The 16,316-nt window shown below is 48.3% G+C and overlaps 1 protein-coding gene across 1 annotated transcript in view; it reads right to left on the bottom strand.

The window, feature by feature from the left end:
- The window catches only part of RETREG3 (reticulophagy regulator family member 3), a 169,574-nt gene that overhangs the window by 58,404 nt on the left and 94,854 nt on the right, over positions 1-16,316 (bottom strand). The window contains 1 exon segment of the mRNA XM_030221275.1: positions 10,736-10,862. Within this exon segment, the coding sequence (XP_030077135.1) occupies positions 10,736-10,862 (127 nt within the window).

The following is a 16,316-nucleotide window of genomic DNA, read 5'->3' as shown; positions in this document are numbered from 1 at the left end:
GAACTTGTGAAAGCACGCTATGATATCTCTGGGCTTTCCCCCTCTCTGAGGGCCTAGGCTGTGGTGGGCCCTGTCTATAGCAGTATGCTCAGGGCCTTGACTCCCAGGTGCGCCGTCTCCTTGCCTTAGGATATATTCACATATTTCCTGCACCACTTTAACAGATTCCTTGAATTGGTCATCTTCTGGCATTCCTTTAAAGCGCAGGTTACAACACCTTGATCTATTTTCCAGATCCTCTACCATTAGCTCCATGTCCGACTGTAATTGGTGCTCTTTTTTAAGAGCTGCTTGGAGGCCCTGCACATCCTCCACTATGGTCTCCACCCTCTCTTCCGTCTCGGCCACCCGATTTCCAATTTCTTTCACCTCTTCGTGTAACTCTGCCACCGCCAACTGAATGCTCCTTCTGGTCGCTATCAGCTCCGAATTCAGCTCCCTGAACCATCGGGCAATGTCTTTCTGGCTCCTCGGGGTCTGGGTTAGAGTCCTCCGTCGCCATTCTGGCACCTCGCGAAGCTGTTCTCTGGACCGCGCTCTTTCCCGTTACCGGCTACTCCGCGGTGTATTTAAATTTAGCAAGCTTCTTTCGTGCTGCCATGCTTTCAGGGAACTGTAGGAATTTGCTTGGGGAGGAATCTGTGTCAATTTCCCGGGTATATCCTGCATTTAGGCTCAGGCACCAGCAAAGCTCCGCGATCACGCGGCCATCTCACAGCCGTGACATCAATTCCTCCTCTGACTAATTAACAGAGCTTGAAAAACGAAATTGACAGATTTCCTTTTCCTTCATAACTGACAACTCCCAAAAAATCTTCTTACTTATTGAATTAACAATACAATGAAAAGACAACATAGAGTCAAACAGAACACCAATCACCTTCAGTGCAAATTCATTTTTCAGATTCACATTCTTTCAAGGGAGAACATTATTTATAAGGAGACATTGTCAATATACCTACCAAATCATTTTAGCTTTGTCTGCATTTAACAAGGTATTTTGGGCCCCATGCCCCAACGGTATCCATACAAGTTTGAACTGACCAAGTAGTGAATGATACATACCTGTAAGCAGGTGTTCTCCGAGGACAGCAGGCTGATTGTTCTCACGACTGGGTGACGTCCGCGGCAGCCCCCACCAACCGGAAAAAAGCTTCGCGGGACGGTCGGCACGCAGGGCACGCCCACCGCGCATGCGCGGCCGTCTTCCCGCCCGTGCGCGACCGCTCCCGCCAGTTGAATGACTAGCAAAAGATGAAACACACAACTCCAAAGGGGAGGAGGGAGGGTAGGTGAGAACAATCAGCCTGCTGTCCTCGGAGAACACCTGCTACAGGTATGTATCATTCACTTTCTCCGAGGACAAGCAGGCTGCTTGTTCTCACGACTGGGGTATCCCTAGCTCTCAGGCTCACTCAAAACAAGAACCCAGGTCAATTGAACCTCGCAACGGCGAGGGTACAACAGAAATTGACCTACGAAGAACAACTAACTGAGAGTGCAGCCTGACCAGAATAAATTCGGGTCCTGGAGGGTGGAGTTGGATTTACACCCCAAACAGATTCTGCAGCACCGACTGCCCGAACCGACTGTCGCGTCGGGTATCCTGCTGGAGGCAGTAATGAGATGTGAATGTGTGGACAGATGACCACGTCGCAGCCTTGCAGATCTCTTCAATAGTGGCTGACTTCAAGTGGGCCACCGACGCTGCCATGGCTCTGACACTATGAGCCGTGACATGACCCTCAAGTGTCAGCCCAGCCTGGGCGTAAGTGAAGGAAATGCAATCTGCTAGCCAATTGGAGATGGTGCGTTTCCCGACAGCGACAGCCTGTTAGGGTCGAAAGAAATAAACAATTGGGCGGACTGTCTGTTGGGCTGTGTCCGCTCCAAGTAGAAGGCCAATGCTCTCTTGCAGTCCAATGTGTGCAACTGACGTTCAGCAGGGCGGGTATGCGGCCTGGGGAAGAATGTTGGCAAGACAATTGACTGGTTAAGATGGAACTCCGACACCACCTTCGGCAGGAACTTTGAGTGGGTGCGGAGCACTACTCTGCTGTGATGAAATTTGGTATATGGAGCATGAGCTACCAGGGCTTGAAGCTCACTGACCCTACGAGCTGAAGTAACTGCCACCAAGAAAATGACTTTCCAGGTCAAGTACTTCAGATGGCAGGTATTCAGTGGCTCAAAAGGAGGTTTCATCAGCTGGGTGAGGACGACGTTGAGATCCCATGACACAGTAGGAGGCTTGATAGGGGGCTTTGACAAAAGCAAGCCTCTCATGAATCGAACGACTAAAGGCTCTCCAGAGATGGCTTTACCTTCCACACGATAATGGTAAGCACTAATCGCACTAAGGTGATTCCTTACTGAGTTGGTCTTGAGGCCAGACTCTGATAAGTGCAGAAGGTATTCAAGCAGGTTCTGTGCAGGGCAAGAACGAGGTTCTAGGGCCTTGCTCTCACACCACACGACAAACCTCCTCCACTTGAAAAAGTAACTCTTTTTAGTGGAATCCTTCCTAGAGGCAAGCAAGACCCGGGAGACACCCTCAGACAGACCCAACGCAGTGAAGTCTAAGCCCTCAACATCCAGGCCGTGAGAGCCAGGGATTGAAGGTTGGGGTGCAGCAACGCTCCGTCGTTCTGCGAAATGAGAGTTGGAAAACACTCCAATCTCCACGGTTCTTCTGAGGACAACTCCAGAAGAAGAGGGAACCAGATCTGACGGGGCCAAAAGGGCGCGATCAGAATCATGGTGCTGCGGTCTTGCTTGAGCTTCAGTAAGGTCTTCCCCACCAAAGGTATGGGAGGATAAGCATACAGGAGGCCGGTCCCCCAATGGAGGAGAAAAGCATCCAACGCTAGCCTGCCGTATGCCTGAATTCTGGAACAGAACAGAGGCAGCTTGTGGTTGGTCTTAGAGGCGAAAAGGTCCACCGAGGGGGTGCCCCACGCTCGGAAGATCTTGTGTACCACTCTGGCATGGAGCGACCACTCGTGCGGTTGCATGACTCTGCTCAGTCTGTCGGCCAGACTGTTGTTTACGCCTGCCAGGTACGTGGCTTGGAGGAGCATGCCGAACCGACACGCCCAACGCCACATCCCGACGGCCTCCTGACACAGGGGGCGAGATCCGGTGCCCCCCTGCTTGTTGACGTAATACATTGCAACCTGATTGTCTGTCCGAATTTGGATAATTTGGCAGGACAGCCGATCTCTGAAAGCCTTCAGTGCGTTCCAGATCGCTCAGAGCTCCAGGAGGTTGATCTGCAGATCCTTTTCCTGGAGGGACCACAGACCCTGGGTGTGAAGCCCATCGACATGGGCTCCCCACCCCAGGCGAGATGCATCCGTCGTCAGCACTTTCGTGGGCTGCGGAATTTGGAATGGACGTCCCAGGGTCAAATTGGTCCGGATGGTCCACCAGAGCAGTGAAGTGCGGCAACTGGTGGAGAGGCGGATGACATCTTCTAGATTCCCGGTGGCTTGGAACCACTGGGAAGCTAGAGTCCATTGAGCAGATCTCATGTGAAGACGAGCCATGGGAGTCACATGAACTGTGGAGGCCATATGACCCAGAAGTCTCAACATCTGCCGAGCTGTGATCTGCTGAGACGCTCTGGTCTGCGAAGCCAGGGCCAAGAGGTTGGTGGCCCTCGCTTCGGGAAGGTAGGCCTGAGCCGTCTGGGTATTCAGCAGCGCTCCTATGAATTCCAGAGACTGAGTTGGCTGGAGATGGGACTTTGGGTAATTTATCACAAACCCCAGCAGCTCCAGAAGTTGAATAGTGCACTGCATGGACCGGAGGGCTCCTGCTTCCGAGGTGTTCTTGACCAGCCAATCGTCGAGATATGGGAACACGTGCACTCCCAGCTTGCGTAGGTAGGCCGCTACCACCACGAGGCACTTGGTAAACACTCGTGGGGCAGAGGCGAGCCCAAAGGGCAGCACACAATACTGAAAGTGCCGTGCGCCCAGTCAGAATCTGAGATACTGTCTGTGAGCTGGCAGTATCGGTATGTGAGTATATGCGTCCTTTAAATCCAGGGAACATAGCCAATCGTTTTTCTGAATCATTGGCAGAAGGGTGCCCAAGGAAAGCATCCTGAACTTTTCTTTGACCAGGAATTTGTTCAGGCCTCTCAGGTCTAGGATGGGACGCATCCCCCCTGTTTTCTTTTCCACAAGGAAGTACCTGGAATAGAATCCCTGCCCTTCCTGCCCGGGTGGTACGGGCTCGAACGCATTGGCGCTGAGAAGGGCGGAGAGTTCCTCTGCAAGTACCTGCTTGTGATGGGAGCTGAAAGACTGAGCTCCCGGAGGACAATTTGGAGGCAGGGAGGCCAAATTCAGGGCGTATCCGCACCGCACTATTTGGAGAACCCACTGGTCGGAGGTTATGAGAGGCCACCTTTGGTGAAAAAATTTTAACCTCCCTCCGACCGGCAGATCGTCCGGTACGGACACTTGTAGGGCGGCTATGTTCCCGTGGATCCAGTCAAAAGCCCGTCCCCGGCTTTTGCTGTGGAGGCGCAGGGGGCTGCTTAGGCGCACGCTGTTGACGAGAACGAGCGCGCTGGGGCTGTCCCTGTGCCTGACGAGGCCTTCGGGCCGGCTGGTTGAACCTACGCTTTGTAAAAGAATAGAGTGCAGCCTGCCGGGCCCGGGAAAAACGTCCACCTGTTGAGGTGGATGCTGAAGGCGCCCGGTGGGAGAGCTTGTCGAGAGCGGTTTCCCGCTGGTGCAGTTGGTCCACCATCTGCTCGACCTTCTCACCAAAAATGTTATCCCCCCGGCAAGGGACGTCGGCCAGTCTCTGCTGGGTGCGGTTGTCCAGGTCAGAGGCACGCAGCCATGAGAGCCTGCGCATCACTATACCTTGGGCCGCAGCACGAGATGCCACGTCACAGGTGTCATAGATACCCCTGGACAGGAACTTTCTGCACGCCTTCAGCTGCCTGACCACCTCCTGATAAGGCCTGGACTGCTCCGGCGGGAGCTTCTCGACCAGGTCCGCCAGTTGTTGCACATTGGTCCGCATGTGAATGCTCATATAGAGCAGGTATGACTGGATGCGGGTCACGAGCATTGAGGATTGGTAGGCCTTCCTCCCAAACGAGTCCAGAGTGCGAGACTCCCGCCCCGGGGGCGCCGAGGCGGTATCCCTCGAACTCCGTGCCCTCTTGAGAGCAGAATCCACGACCGCCGAGTCATGGGGCAATTGTGGCCGCATTAGCTCTGGGTCAGAGTGGATCCTGTACTGGGACTCTGCTTTCTTGGGAATGGTGGGGTTAGTTAATGGTCGCACCCAGTTCCGAAGCAGCGTCTCCTTAAGGACATTGTGCAGCGGCACCGTGGAGGACTCTCTAGGTGGTGATGGATAGTCGAGGACCTCGAGCATCTCGGCCCTCGGCTCTTCCACAGAGACCACGGGAAAGGGAATGCTAATAGACATATCCCACACAAAGGAGGGACTCTCGGGAGGTGAGAGTTTCCTCTCCGGTGAAGGCGTGGGGTCCGAGGGAAGGCCCGTAGACTCCTCTGAGGAGAAATATCTAGGGTCCTCCTCTTCCCCCCACGAGTCCTCATCCTCGGTGTCGGACATAAGCTCATGTAGCTGAGTCCTGAACCGGGCCCGGCTCGACGTCGAGGCACCAGGGTCTCGGTGTCGTCGAGCGGTGGACTCCCGCGCCGGCGGGGACGGAGCTCCCTCCATCGACGTCGACGGGGACTCCACCTGCGTGGCGGTCGAGACCGGCATCGCAAGCGGCGGCGGTGTCGACGGCCCCGGCGCCGGGCTAGAGCTCGCCGGCGCCACAGTCATCGGCACCGGGGGCGCAAGCACCCCCGGCGCCGGCACAGCCTGGCGCATCAGCCCTTCCAGGATCCCCGGAAGGATGGCTCTGAGGCACTCGTCCAGGCCCGCTGCCGGGAAAGGCGGTGGGGCCGGTAGGGGTGTCGGTGCCCGAATCTGGTGGGAGCCAGGAGACGGCACCGAGGTGCCGGGACCCTGTTGCGTCGGCACCTCTATCACCGACGGGGATCTCTCCTCTCGATGGAGACGCTTCGGCGTCGACTCCTCTCCGATGTGCATCGAGGGCGACCGGTGACGGCGCTTCTTATCCTTCTTCCGATGCCCGTCACCGGCGCCGGGAGGCATGGAGGAGGAGGATGACGATCCCCCTCGGTCTCGAGGAACCGGGTCAGACAGGGTTCGGTCCCGTGGGCCATGGGCTGAGGGAGTGACCGGGGCCGACTGCCCACGCGGCCTCTCACCTCTACCCTCACCGGAGGACCGGCGGGCCGACGGGACCTGTTCTCCTGGGGTCGATGCCATCGGTGCCGATGTCTCGGGCATCGATACCGGTACCGAAGGACCGGGCGTCGATACCGATGCCGTCGAGGTCGACGTCGAGGGGCCGGCGCAAGTTCCAAAAATACGGTCCCGTTGAACTTGCCTCGCAACCTGAGTCCGTTTCCGGAGACCGAGACACAGGGGACACGACTTGAAATTGTGCTCCGGCCCGAGGCACTGGAGGCACCAAGCGTGGGTGTCGGTCTGCGAGATGGGCCGGCCGCACCGACCACACTTTTTAAATCCACTCGGGACCTTCGAGGACATCGACGGAAAAATCGCGTCGGCGAAGTTAAAGTCGTCGATGGTGGCGGAAATCACACCTCGAAAATGAAAAACGACCGTGCGGCCACCAGGCCGCAACGCAACGTCCCCGCTGGAAGCGAGGGAAAATGGGAGCGCGTGCTCCTTTTTTTTTTTTTTTTAAAAGAAAAGAAAAGTGGAGCGCGTGGCAATTAAATAAATATAAAAGAGAATAAAAGAGGTTCGCGTAAACGCGACGGTTTTTCCGGGGCTGAAACAGAGAGAGCGGCACAGGCACGACTCTCTCCAGGCGCGGAAAAAAAAGGAACTGGCGGGAGCGGTCGCGCACGGGCGGGAAGACGGCCGCGCATGCGCGGTGGGCGTGCCCTGCGTGCCGACCGTCCCGCGAAGCTTTTTTCCGGTTGGTGGGGGCTGCCGCGGACGTCACCCAGTCGTGAGAACAAGCAGCCTGCTTGTCCTCGGAGAATGAGATTTACACAAACCTGTATGGATACACATACAACACACAGCCATACTCCAACAGAGCTTACAATCTAGTCAATATCACCAGAGGTTATTGTCCAATTATAGACAGTTTAAACTGAGTTTGTGAATTGCCTGGTGCCAAAAGGTCACCATTTTTGGGCAGGGCTCCAGTACATTTTTGCTGTTCTTATGATGCCTATATCTAAGTTGCCGAGCTGCACATTGTCAGGGTGTTTACAGTGCTATAAAGCAGCACTGATGTGAATCACGGACAACCTTAACAGGAAGGGTTAGATTAACCTGGGAAGCAGCAAGCTGGAGGTGATGGAAGCAATAGATTCTGATGGACAAGGTTGGGGAAGGTGGCAACATGAAAGAAGGGACAGCAGACCTAAGTGGAAGAGGTGATCAGATGGAGAAGAAACATCAGCAAGAGAGGACTGGGGAAAAAAAAACAGCTCAGAGAAGAGGAGAGAAAAGAGAAACACATAGGAACATGAGAAGCAACGAGGGAAGAAGTGAGAAAAGATGGCAGCTGAAGTTTAACGTAGGCCACCACTGTATGCATCAGATCTAAAGAATATTTGTTTCATTTAATTTAGCTTCTCTCATCATTTCAATGGTTACTGATAGTATGTTGCATCAAAATCCACAACAAAACAGCATTAAAATCACATTAAGCATCATTTATTAATTACCTGTAAACTGTATCAACAGTTTTTAATACCCAAATATCTAAGGTGACATAATTAGCTCAACTCCTTCAACAAAATTATATAAAGGGGGCAGCAGAAATGAATGGAAAAAAGCATAAGACGTAGTCATTTTTGGACAATAAATAGCAGTAAGGTCTGCAGTTAAGCACAGAAAGAATGCATCGGGGTACGAAAACATAATTGCATTTTATTCTGCCCTAATATGATAAATATATGACCCAGGTTTTGTTTCAATAAGTGAGTTTGCCAACAATTGCAAGCTGGTGGGTGGTGGATGCTTTGTTGCTCTTCCTCTATGTTTACAAAAGATTTGGATAGTTTACATGGTACAGTGGGAAAATGCTTTGCAGACATGTACAGATAATTACTAAACTGAGCTCCACTCATGATTTTCTGTGTTTTCCAACTCTGATGCATTTAGTTTACCAGCTCAAGAACATATTTTTATTCCCTATGGCTCATTTTAATGCTGTTCAGACTGTCAGTCAGACCTAGAGAAATGTCTGCCTAGGTGCCAACATACTCCACGAGAATTGGAATAGTTGACTAATGGTTAGAGCAGTTTGGTGAGAACCAGGGAACCAAGGTTCAAATTCCACCAAGGCTCCTTGTGATCTCAGGCAAGTTACTGAACTCTCCATTGCTTTGGGTACAAAATTAGAGTGTGAGCCCTCTGAGGACATAAATTTACTGTACTTGAATGCAACTCACTTTGAGCTACAATGGAAAATGGTATGAGCTAAATCCAAAATCCCCCCACCAAGAAGGGGGTGCCATATATAAACTTGTTTTCAGGCTGTCAGTAATATACAATAATATACAATAATAAAGCTACGCAATACACTTCCTCAGCACAACATTGACATCGAAAACTTTCATCAATGGTTTGGAGCCAACCTCTGGAGAATACCCAGCAGACCGAACCTGGTCAAACTTTACTCTCCTCACTGTTGAATCAGTTACCCATGCGACTCATAGGTTCTCCAATACCCACTGCAAATTGGACACCTGCCCCAGCCATCTATTTAAATCTGGTCCCGACCGCTTCATAGCAGTCCTCATATCCCACCTAAACTACATGCTCCAACAAGGTCTCTTCCCTGAGGAATATGGCAACATCCTACTCACCTCAATTCCAAAAGACACCAAGAAAAAAAACAAACAAACTTGCCAACTACCGCCCAGTTGCATCTATCCCACTAGCAGTCAAACTAAACTGATGGAGAGCATGGTGACCAAACAGCTTACTGATTACATGGACAAGTTCTCAATACTACATGAATCACAATCAGGATTTCGCCCCCTCCATAGTACCGAAACTGTGCTAGCCACTCTCCTGGCCAAATTCAAGCAAGAAATAGCTACAGGTAAAAGCATACTTCTCCTCCAATTCGACATGTCGAGCGCATTCGACATGGTAAACCACAAAATACTACTAAGACTCCTAGACTACATCGGGATTGGTGGATATATACTCAGCTTGATCAAGGGTTTTCTAACCACCAGAACATACCAAGTGAAATCAAATTCAAACATATCACCACCGTGGAAAGCAGACTGCGGAGTACCTCAAGGATCACCACTATCACCAATACTTTTCAACATAATGATGATCCCGCTGGCTAAGTCCTTATCCAATCAAGGTCTCAACCCATTCATCTACGCAGACAATGTCACGACTGGTAGCGCTATAGAAATGTAGTAGTAGTAGTAATATACATTCCCTTTAGACATGATCTGACAGAAATCACCAATGAAATCAAGCTTGGTCTGAACACTATAGACTCATGGGCAAACTCATTTCAACTGAAATTGAACACTGACAAAACACACTGTCTCATCCTCTCATCTCAACACACTACGAACAAACCCACAACCATAAACACCCCAGACCATATCCTCCCTATCTCAGATAGCCTGAAAATACTCGGCGTTACAATCGACCGCAACCTTACACTTGAGAGCCAAGTGAACTCCACAACAAAGAAAATGTTCCACTCAATGTGGAAACAAACTCGTAAAACCTTTCTTCCCGAGGGAAATATTCCGTAACATAATACAATCAATGGTACTAAGCCATGCAGACTATTGCAACGGAATCTATGCGAGATGTAAAGAACAACTCACAAAGAAATTCCAGACCGCTCAAAACACAGCAGCCAGGCTGATATTTGGTAAAACACGATTCAAAAGTGCCAAACCCCTCCGAGAAAAACTGCATTGGCTCCCAATCAAAGAACGTATTACCTTCAAAATCTGCACCCTGGTCCACAAAATTATCTACGGTGAAGTCCCAGGCTACATGACAGACCTCATAGATCTACCAACCAGAAACACAACCAGATCATCACGAACATACCTAAACCTCCACTACCCAAACTGCAAAGGATTCAAATACAAAGCAACCTACGCATAGGATTCAAATACAAAGCAACCTACGCATCCTATATAAGCACACAACTACGGAACTCCCTGCCAAAAGCTGTGAAGACAACCTACGACCATCTAAACGTCAGAAAATCACTAAAAACCAATCTGTTCAAAAGGCATACCCTACCGACCCAACATAAATGCCTACACTCTGCAACACAGCAAAACCAAAGCTCGTAATGGACACTATATAACCTCTCCTCTCTTTGATCCCCATTGTGCCTGAACCTTAATCGACCACAACATCACCATGTATTTGTTTCTCTACCGGACTTGGCGAACGCCTTTACGGTACTATGTAAGCCACATTGAGCCTGAAAATAGGTGGGAAAATGTGGGATACAAATGTAGCAAATAAATAAATAAATAAATAAATAAATAAATAAATAAATACAGTCTACTCAAAGGAAACAAGAAGTCTTTTATTGGAAAATAAGTCCAGGTAAAAAAAAAAAAAAAATGTAGCATTCTCACAGGCAGGTTAAGACTCAAAATCTTACCTTGCCAGGATTTTCCTTTTTGAAAAGCAAAAGGTTCCTTAAAAAACTGGTCCCGTTAACATACAGTCCGGCAATATGGTGACACAGCTCTGGTACACTGAGGAGTCCAGGGTGAACAAAGCCCCAGCTAGAGAGAGAAAAAAAATAGTTAGTGCACTGCTTCTTTAACACTTATCACAGAATTCTTCATCTAAGGACATTCTCCAAAATGGACCCCCCCACCCCCATTCAAGCTAAAGAGAAAAACTTCCACCCAGAACAAATGGGATATCTCTATATAATTCATGGGTCTCAGTTTTCAAAGCAATTTAAGTGGGCAGGAGAGGGACATTATGGTGGTGATGGTGGGGGGAGCTGGGGAGGAGCCAGTTGCTGAGCTGCTATTCCCCCGATAACTCTGAATAGCTCATCAACCCCCTCCCCCGTTCAGATAGGACATATGGGGGCTGTCTCCTCCCTCTTTTTGATCCCCAATCCTCCCCCAGATCCCTACTCTAAACCTGCCCCGTTGGCTCTGGGTCTAAAAATGGCAGCACCCCTAACGGTAGTACAGCCATTTTTAGACCTGGAGCTGATGGAGCAAAAGTGGAAAGGGGACCACTCCAGTCCCATACCACTAGACAGCAGGGATCTCCCCTGGATAACTCCCAGAGATGGAGGGGGTGGGGAGGAGAGGGGTGGATTTTGCAATTGGGAAGGGGCTTCCATTTTGAAGAGGGACTGGGGGAGATTCTGGATCCAGGGAATCGGACTGGAACATTGCATTATGTGGGTCACAGCCGATATTCAGCCAGGACCCACATGTGTGGCACATTCTTGGCTGGTCATACCCCAGTATTCAGTGCCGGAGTCTAGACATGGCCCAGCTTAATTATGCCTGTGGCTATCAATATTTAAAAAAAATGTTGGCCACTGCTGGCTGAAGACCAACAAAACTCAGAGTCCAAGATAATTCAGAGTGGTGTAACATGCCCTGAATATCTGATGTGTGGACATAACAACAACATAAGTTACTAGGCTCAAAGTGACTCAAAAATGACAGAAGCAGGTAGCACTTTATAGACTATATTAAGGCATGAACTTTTGAAATCAAGAGTCTACTCTTCTTTCAAAAAACAGGCTAAAATATAAGGCATTTTCTGCTTGTCGTTGTTGCACAGGACCTCCCTTGAAGAGGTAGGTGGGTATGTGAGGACTTGTATCCTGCTGTCCATGGATAACACTTACTGCAGGTAAGTAACTTGATTTTCTCAGTCCTCAGATGCAACACTCTAGCTGCAGGCTGCCTTCAACATAAAAATAAAAAGGAACCAGAAAGGCACTGCTACAGGCAGACACCCAACATATTTTTGGTGGCAACTAGCTTTTTGAAATTGTATTGTAATCCACAAAGATATTCTGGAGGACAGACTGGCCAAACCTACCAAGGGATCGAGAGTCTCTCTCTCTCTCTCCACAATAATGAGATGTGAATGTACAGACTGAAGTCTATATTGTGGCCCTGCAAATTTCCTCCATGCAGACTGACCAGAAAGCCTGATGTTGGGCAAAACAATGGAAACTATTATAAAGAATAAAATGACAGAACATGTAGAAAACATGGTTTAATGGGTCAGAGTCAGCATGGGTTCAGCCAAGGAAAGTATTGCCTCACCAATTTGCTTCATTTCTTTGAAGGTGTGAATAAACATGTGGATAAAGATGAGTTGGTTGATGTAGTGTATCTAGATTTTCAGAAAGCTTTTAATAAAAGTTCCTCATGAGAGACTCCTGAGAAAATTAAAGAATCATGGAATAGGAGGCAAGGTTCTGGTGTGGATTAGGAATTGGACAGAAAACAGAGAGTAAGGTTAAATGGTCATTTCTCTCAATGGAGGAGGGTGAACAGTAGTGTGCCAAATGGTTATGTACTGGGACTGGTGCTATTTAACATATGATATGGAAATCGGAATGACAAGCGAGGATTACATTTGCAGATGATACAAAACTATTGAAGGTTGTTAAAACATGTGCGGACTGTGAAATATTGCAGGAAGACCTTAGGAAATTGGAAGACTGGGCGTCCAAATGGCAGATGAAATCTAATGTGGACAAATGCAAGGTGATGCACATTGGAAAGACTAATTTGAATCACAGTTACCTGATGCTAGGGTTGATAATAATGAACCTGTCTGGGGCTACACTGAACAAAAGTTTCTCAGGCCTAAAGCTGCCTGCTTTTAAAATCCTGTCATTTGTCTGACCCAGAAATAAGCTTCGAGACAGCTGGCTTTTGCAGCTTGCGAAAAGAGGAAGTGTTTCAGCCAGGGGCATTGGACAGAATGTGTATAGGAGCTTTCTGCAAATTAGCTGGACCTGCAGACATGAGATAAAAGGGCTGATGAAATGGACCGTGAAGCAAGCTAATAAACAAACGTATCAGTCATATACCAAGTAAACTACAGACTCCTAAATGGTCTCTTCCCCACGGACAAAGGAAATATCCTTCTCACCCCATTGCCAAAAGATGCCAAGAAAAGCACAATAGACCTAACCAACTACCAACGAAAAAAATGTTCTACTCGATGTGGAAACTCAAGAGAATAAAACCTTTTTTCCCAAGAAACATCTTCTGTACCCTAGTACAATCATTAGTAATAAGTCATCTGGACTACTGTAACACTTTGTATGCAGGCTGTAAAGAACAGACCATTAAAAAACTCCAAACAGCCCAAAACACCGCAGCCAGACTCATCTTTGGTAAAACTAAATTTGAAAGAGCAAAACCACTAAGAGAGAAACTACACTGGCTACCACTCAAGGAACGAATTGAGTTCAAGATCTGCACAACCGTCCACAAAATCATCCACGCAGACGCCCCTCTTTATATGTTAAACCTAGTGGACCTACCACCTAGAAACGCCAAAAGATCGGCCCGCAAATTCCTCAATCTGAACTTCCCCAGCTGCAAAGGAATTAAATACAAACAGTCATACGCTACTACTTTTGAGTACAAAAGCACACAGATCTGGAACGCACTACCCATGGCCAACCTAACCAGCTTTCGCAAATCTTTGAAGACACATCTCTTCAACAAAGCCTACTAAGGACATCCTCACTAACTATTCCCCAAACTACTCAGATGCATCTAAAACACCTCTCACAACACCTACCTAGCACCTGCATCTAAATTACCTACCTTAGTTTATTATTGACTGTATCTAAGATCATGTAATGACTGCATCATAACAACACTCTGTAAGCCACATTGAGCCTGCAAAAAGGTGGGATAATGTGGGGTACAAATGCAATAAATAAAATAAATAAATAAATATGCTTCTGAGGACCACCCTAGACAATCTTGATCAGTTTTTTGGAAAAGGGGAACAAGAAAAGTGTGGGCTTAATGACGTGCCTTCCATAGACATAAAGTGAATGCTACATACCTGTAGAAGGTATTCTCCGAGGACAGCAGGCTGATTGTTCTAACTGATGGGTGACGTCCACAGCAGCCCCCTCCAATCGGAATCTTCACTAGCAAAGGCCTTTGCTAGCCCTCACGCGCCTATGCGCACTGCGCATGCGCGGCCGTCTTCCCGCCCGAACCGGCTCGTGTTCGTCAGTCCCGTATGTAGCAAGACAAAGACAAGGGAAGACACAACTCCAAAGGGGAGGCGGGTGGGTTTGTGAGAACAATCAGCCTGCTGTCCTCGGAGAATACCTTCTACAGGTATGTAGCATTCGCTTTCTCCGAGGACAAGCAGGCTGCTTGTTCTCACTGATGGGGTATCCCTAGCCCCCAGGCTCACTCAAAACAACAAACATGGTCAATTGGGCCTCGCAACGGTGAGGACATAACTGAGATTGACCTAAAAACTTATCCAACTAACAGAGAGTGTAGCCTGGAACAGAATAAAACATGGGCCTAGGGGGGTGGAGTTGGATTCTAAACCCCGAACAGATTCTGAAGCACTGACTGCCCGAACTGACTGTCTCGTCGGGTATCCTGCTGCAGGCAGTAATGAGATGTGAATGTGTGGACAGATGACCACGTCGCAGCTTTGCAGATCTCTTCAATAGTGGCTGACTTCAAGTGGGCCACTGACGCAGCCATAGCTCTGACATTGTGAGCCGTGACATGACCCTCAAGAGCCAGCCCAGCCTGGGCGTAAGTGAAGGAAATGCAATCTGCTAGCCAATTGGATATGGTGCGTTTCCCCACAGCCACTCCCCTCCTGTTGGGATCAAAAGAAACAAACAATTGGGCGGACTGTCTGTTGGGCTGTGTCCGCTCCAGATAGAAGGCCAATGCTCTTTTGCAGTCCAATGTGTGCAGCTGACGTTCAGCAGGGCAGGAATGAGGATGGGGGAAAAATATTGGCAAGACAATTGACTGGTTCAGATGGAACTCCGACACTACCTTCGGCAAGAACTTAGTGTGAGTGCGGAGGACTACTCTATTGTGATGAAACTTGGTATAAGGAGCATGAGCTACCAGGGCCTGAAGCTCACTGACTCTACGAGCTGAAGTAACTGCCACCAAGAAAATGACATTCCTGTTGGAATGTATTGTATTTTACATGCATTGCCTGTCACCTATTATTTCTCTGTGATTACTCTGTGACCTCTGATGTGAATTACTTAGAGAGGTCACAGCTATGCAACTTCCTGTGGGGGTCAGGCACAGCACATGGAGCTCATGATCTCTCCTAAGCTGAGAGGATCTATGGTGGTGTGAGCATCCATTACCATCTAAGCACATGGAAAGAGCTGATAATCCAAATGTATAGTATTATGTATATATAAGCCTGTCTGAATATAATCTAACTACAAACTGTGAGTAAACAGATGTTTTGTTACTTCAACTTTAAAGTGACTCAGCAGTGAATTATTCAGGGGTGTATGAGAGAGAGATGAAGAAAAGAAATTAACATTTCTAAAGCTGAAGCTGTGTGTATAAAATCTGCTAATTATTTACTACAAATAATCCAACAAAAGGGTTATGGGCCCAGGGGCTCAGGAATTGAAAAAGAAGAGAAATATTACCAGGCAGTAAAAAAGCCACATTTTTCTCTTAAGTTTTAAAAGAAAGATTCAGTCTGTCTCTCTCCCCCCCCACACAGCAGACAGAAGGCTAAGAAAATGGCTGAGGGAGGAAATTTACCATTTTTCCACTCTCTCAAGGTGCCTAAATTAACTGAATTTAATTATCAGCAGTGGGAACTAAGATTCAGATGTCTCCTTCAAGCAAAGAAATTAAATATATGCTTAGACCAAAACAGAACTGCTGAAAATATGGCTGAATGGGACAATGCAAACTATTATGTGAAGTGCATGTTTTTGGAAGCTCTCTCAGAGAAACAAGCCATATTAGTGGAGGGAAAAGATACACCAAAGGACATCTTATATAAACTGAGAACTATGTATGCAACTACATATGCAAAACAGCAACCAATTTGGTTAGCAGAGTTAAATGAGACCAAATTAAGGGATAAAAGTAAGTGTAATGATCACATTATGCATCTTATGTCTTCATTTCAAAAGTTAGAACTTTCTGGAATTCCCATGTGTGATGCATTGAAAAGAGCATTTCTTTTTACCT

This window comes from Microcaecilia unicolor, chromosome 12 (assembly GCF_901765095.1).
Source record: "Microcaecilia unicolor chromosome 12, aMicUni1.1, whole genome shotgun sequence".
Classification (NCBI taxonomy): domain Eukaryota; kingdom Metazoa; phylum Chordata; class Amphibia; order Gymnophiona; family Siphonopidae; genus Microcaecilia; species Microcaecilia unicolor.
Note: the sequence above shows the minus strand (reverse complement) of the source record. Positions and strands in the feature narration are given on the sequence as shown.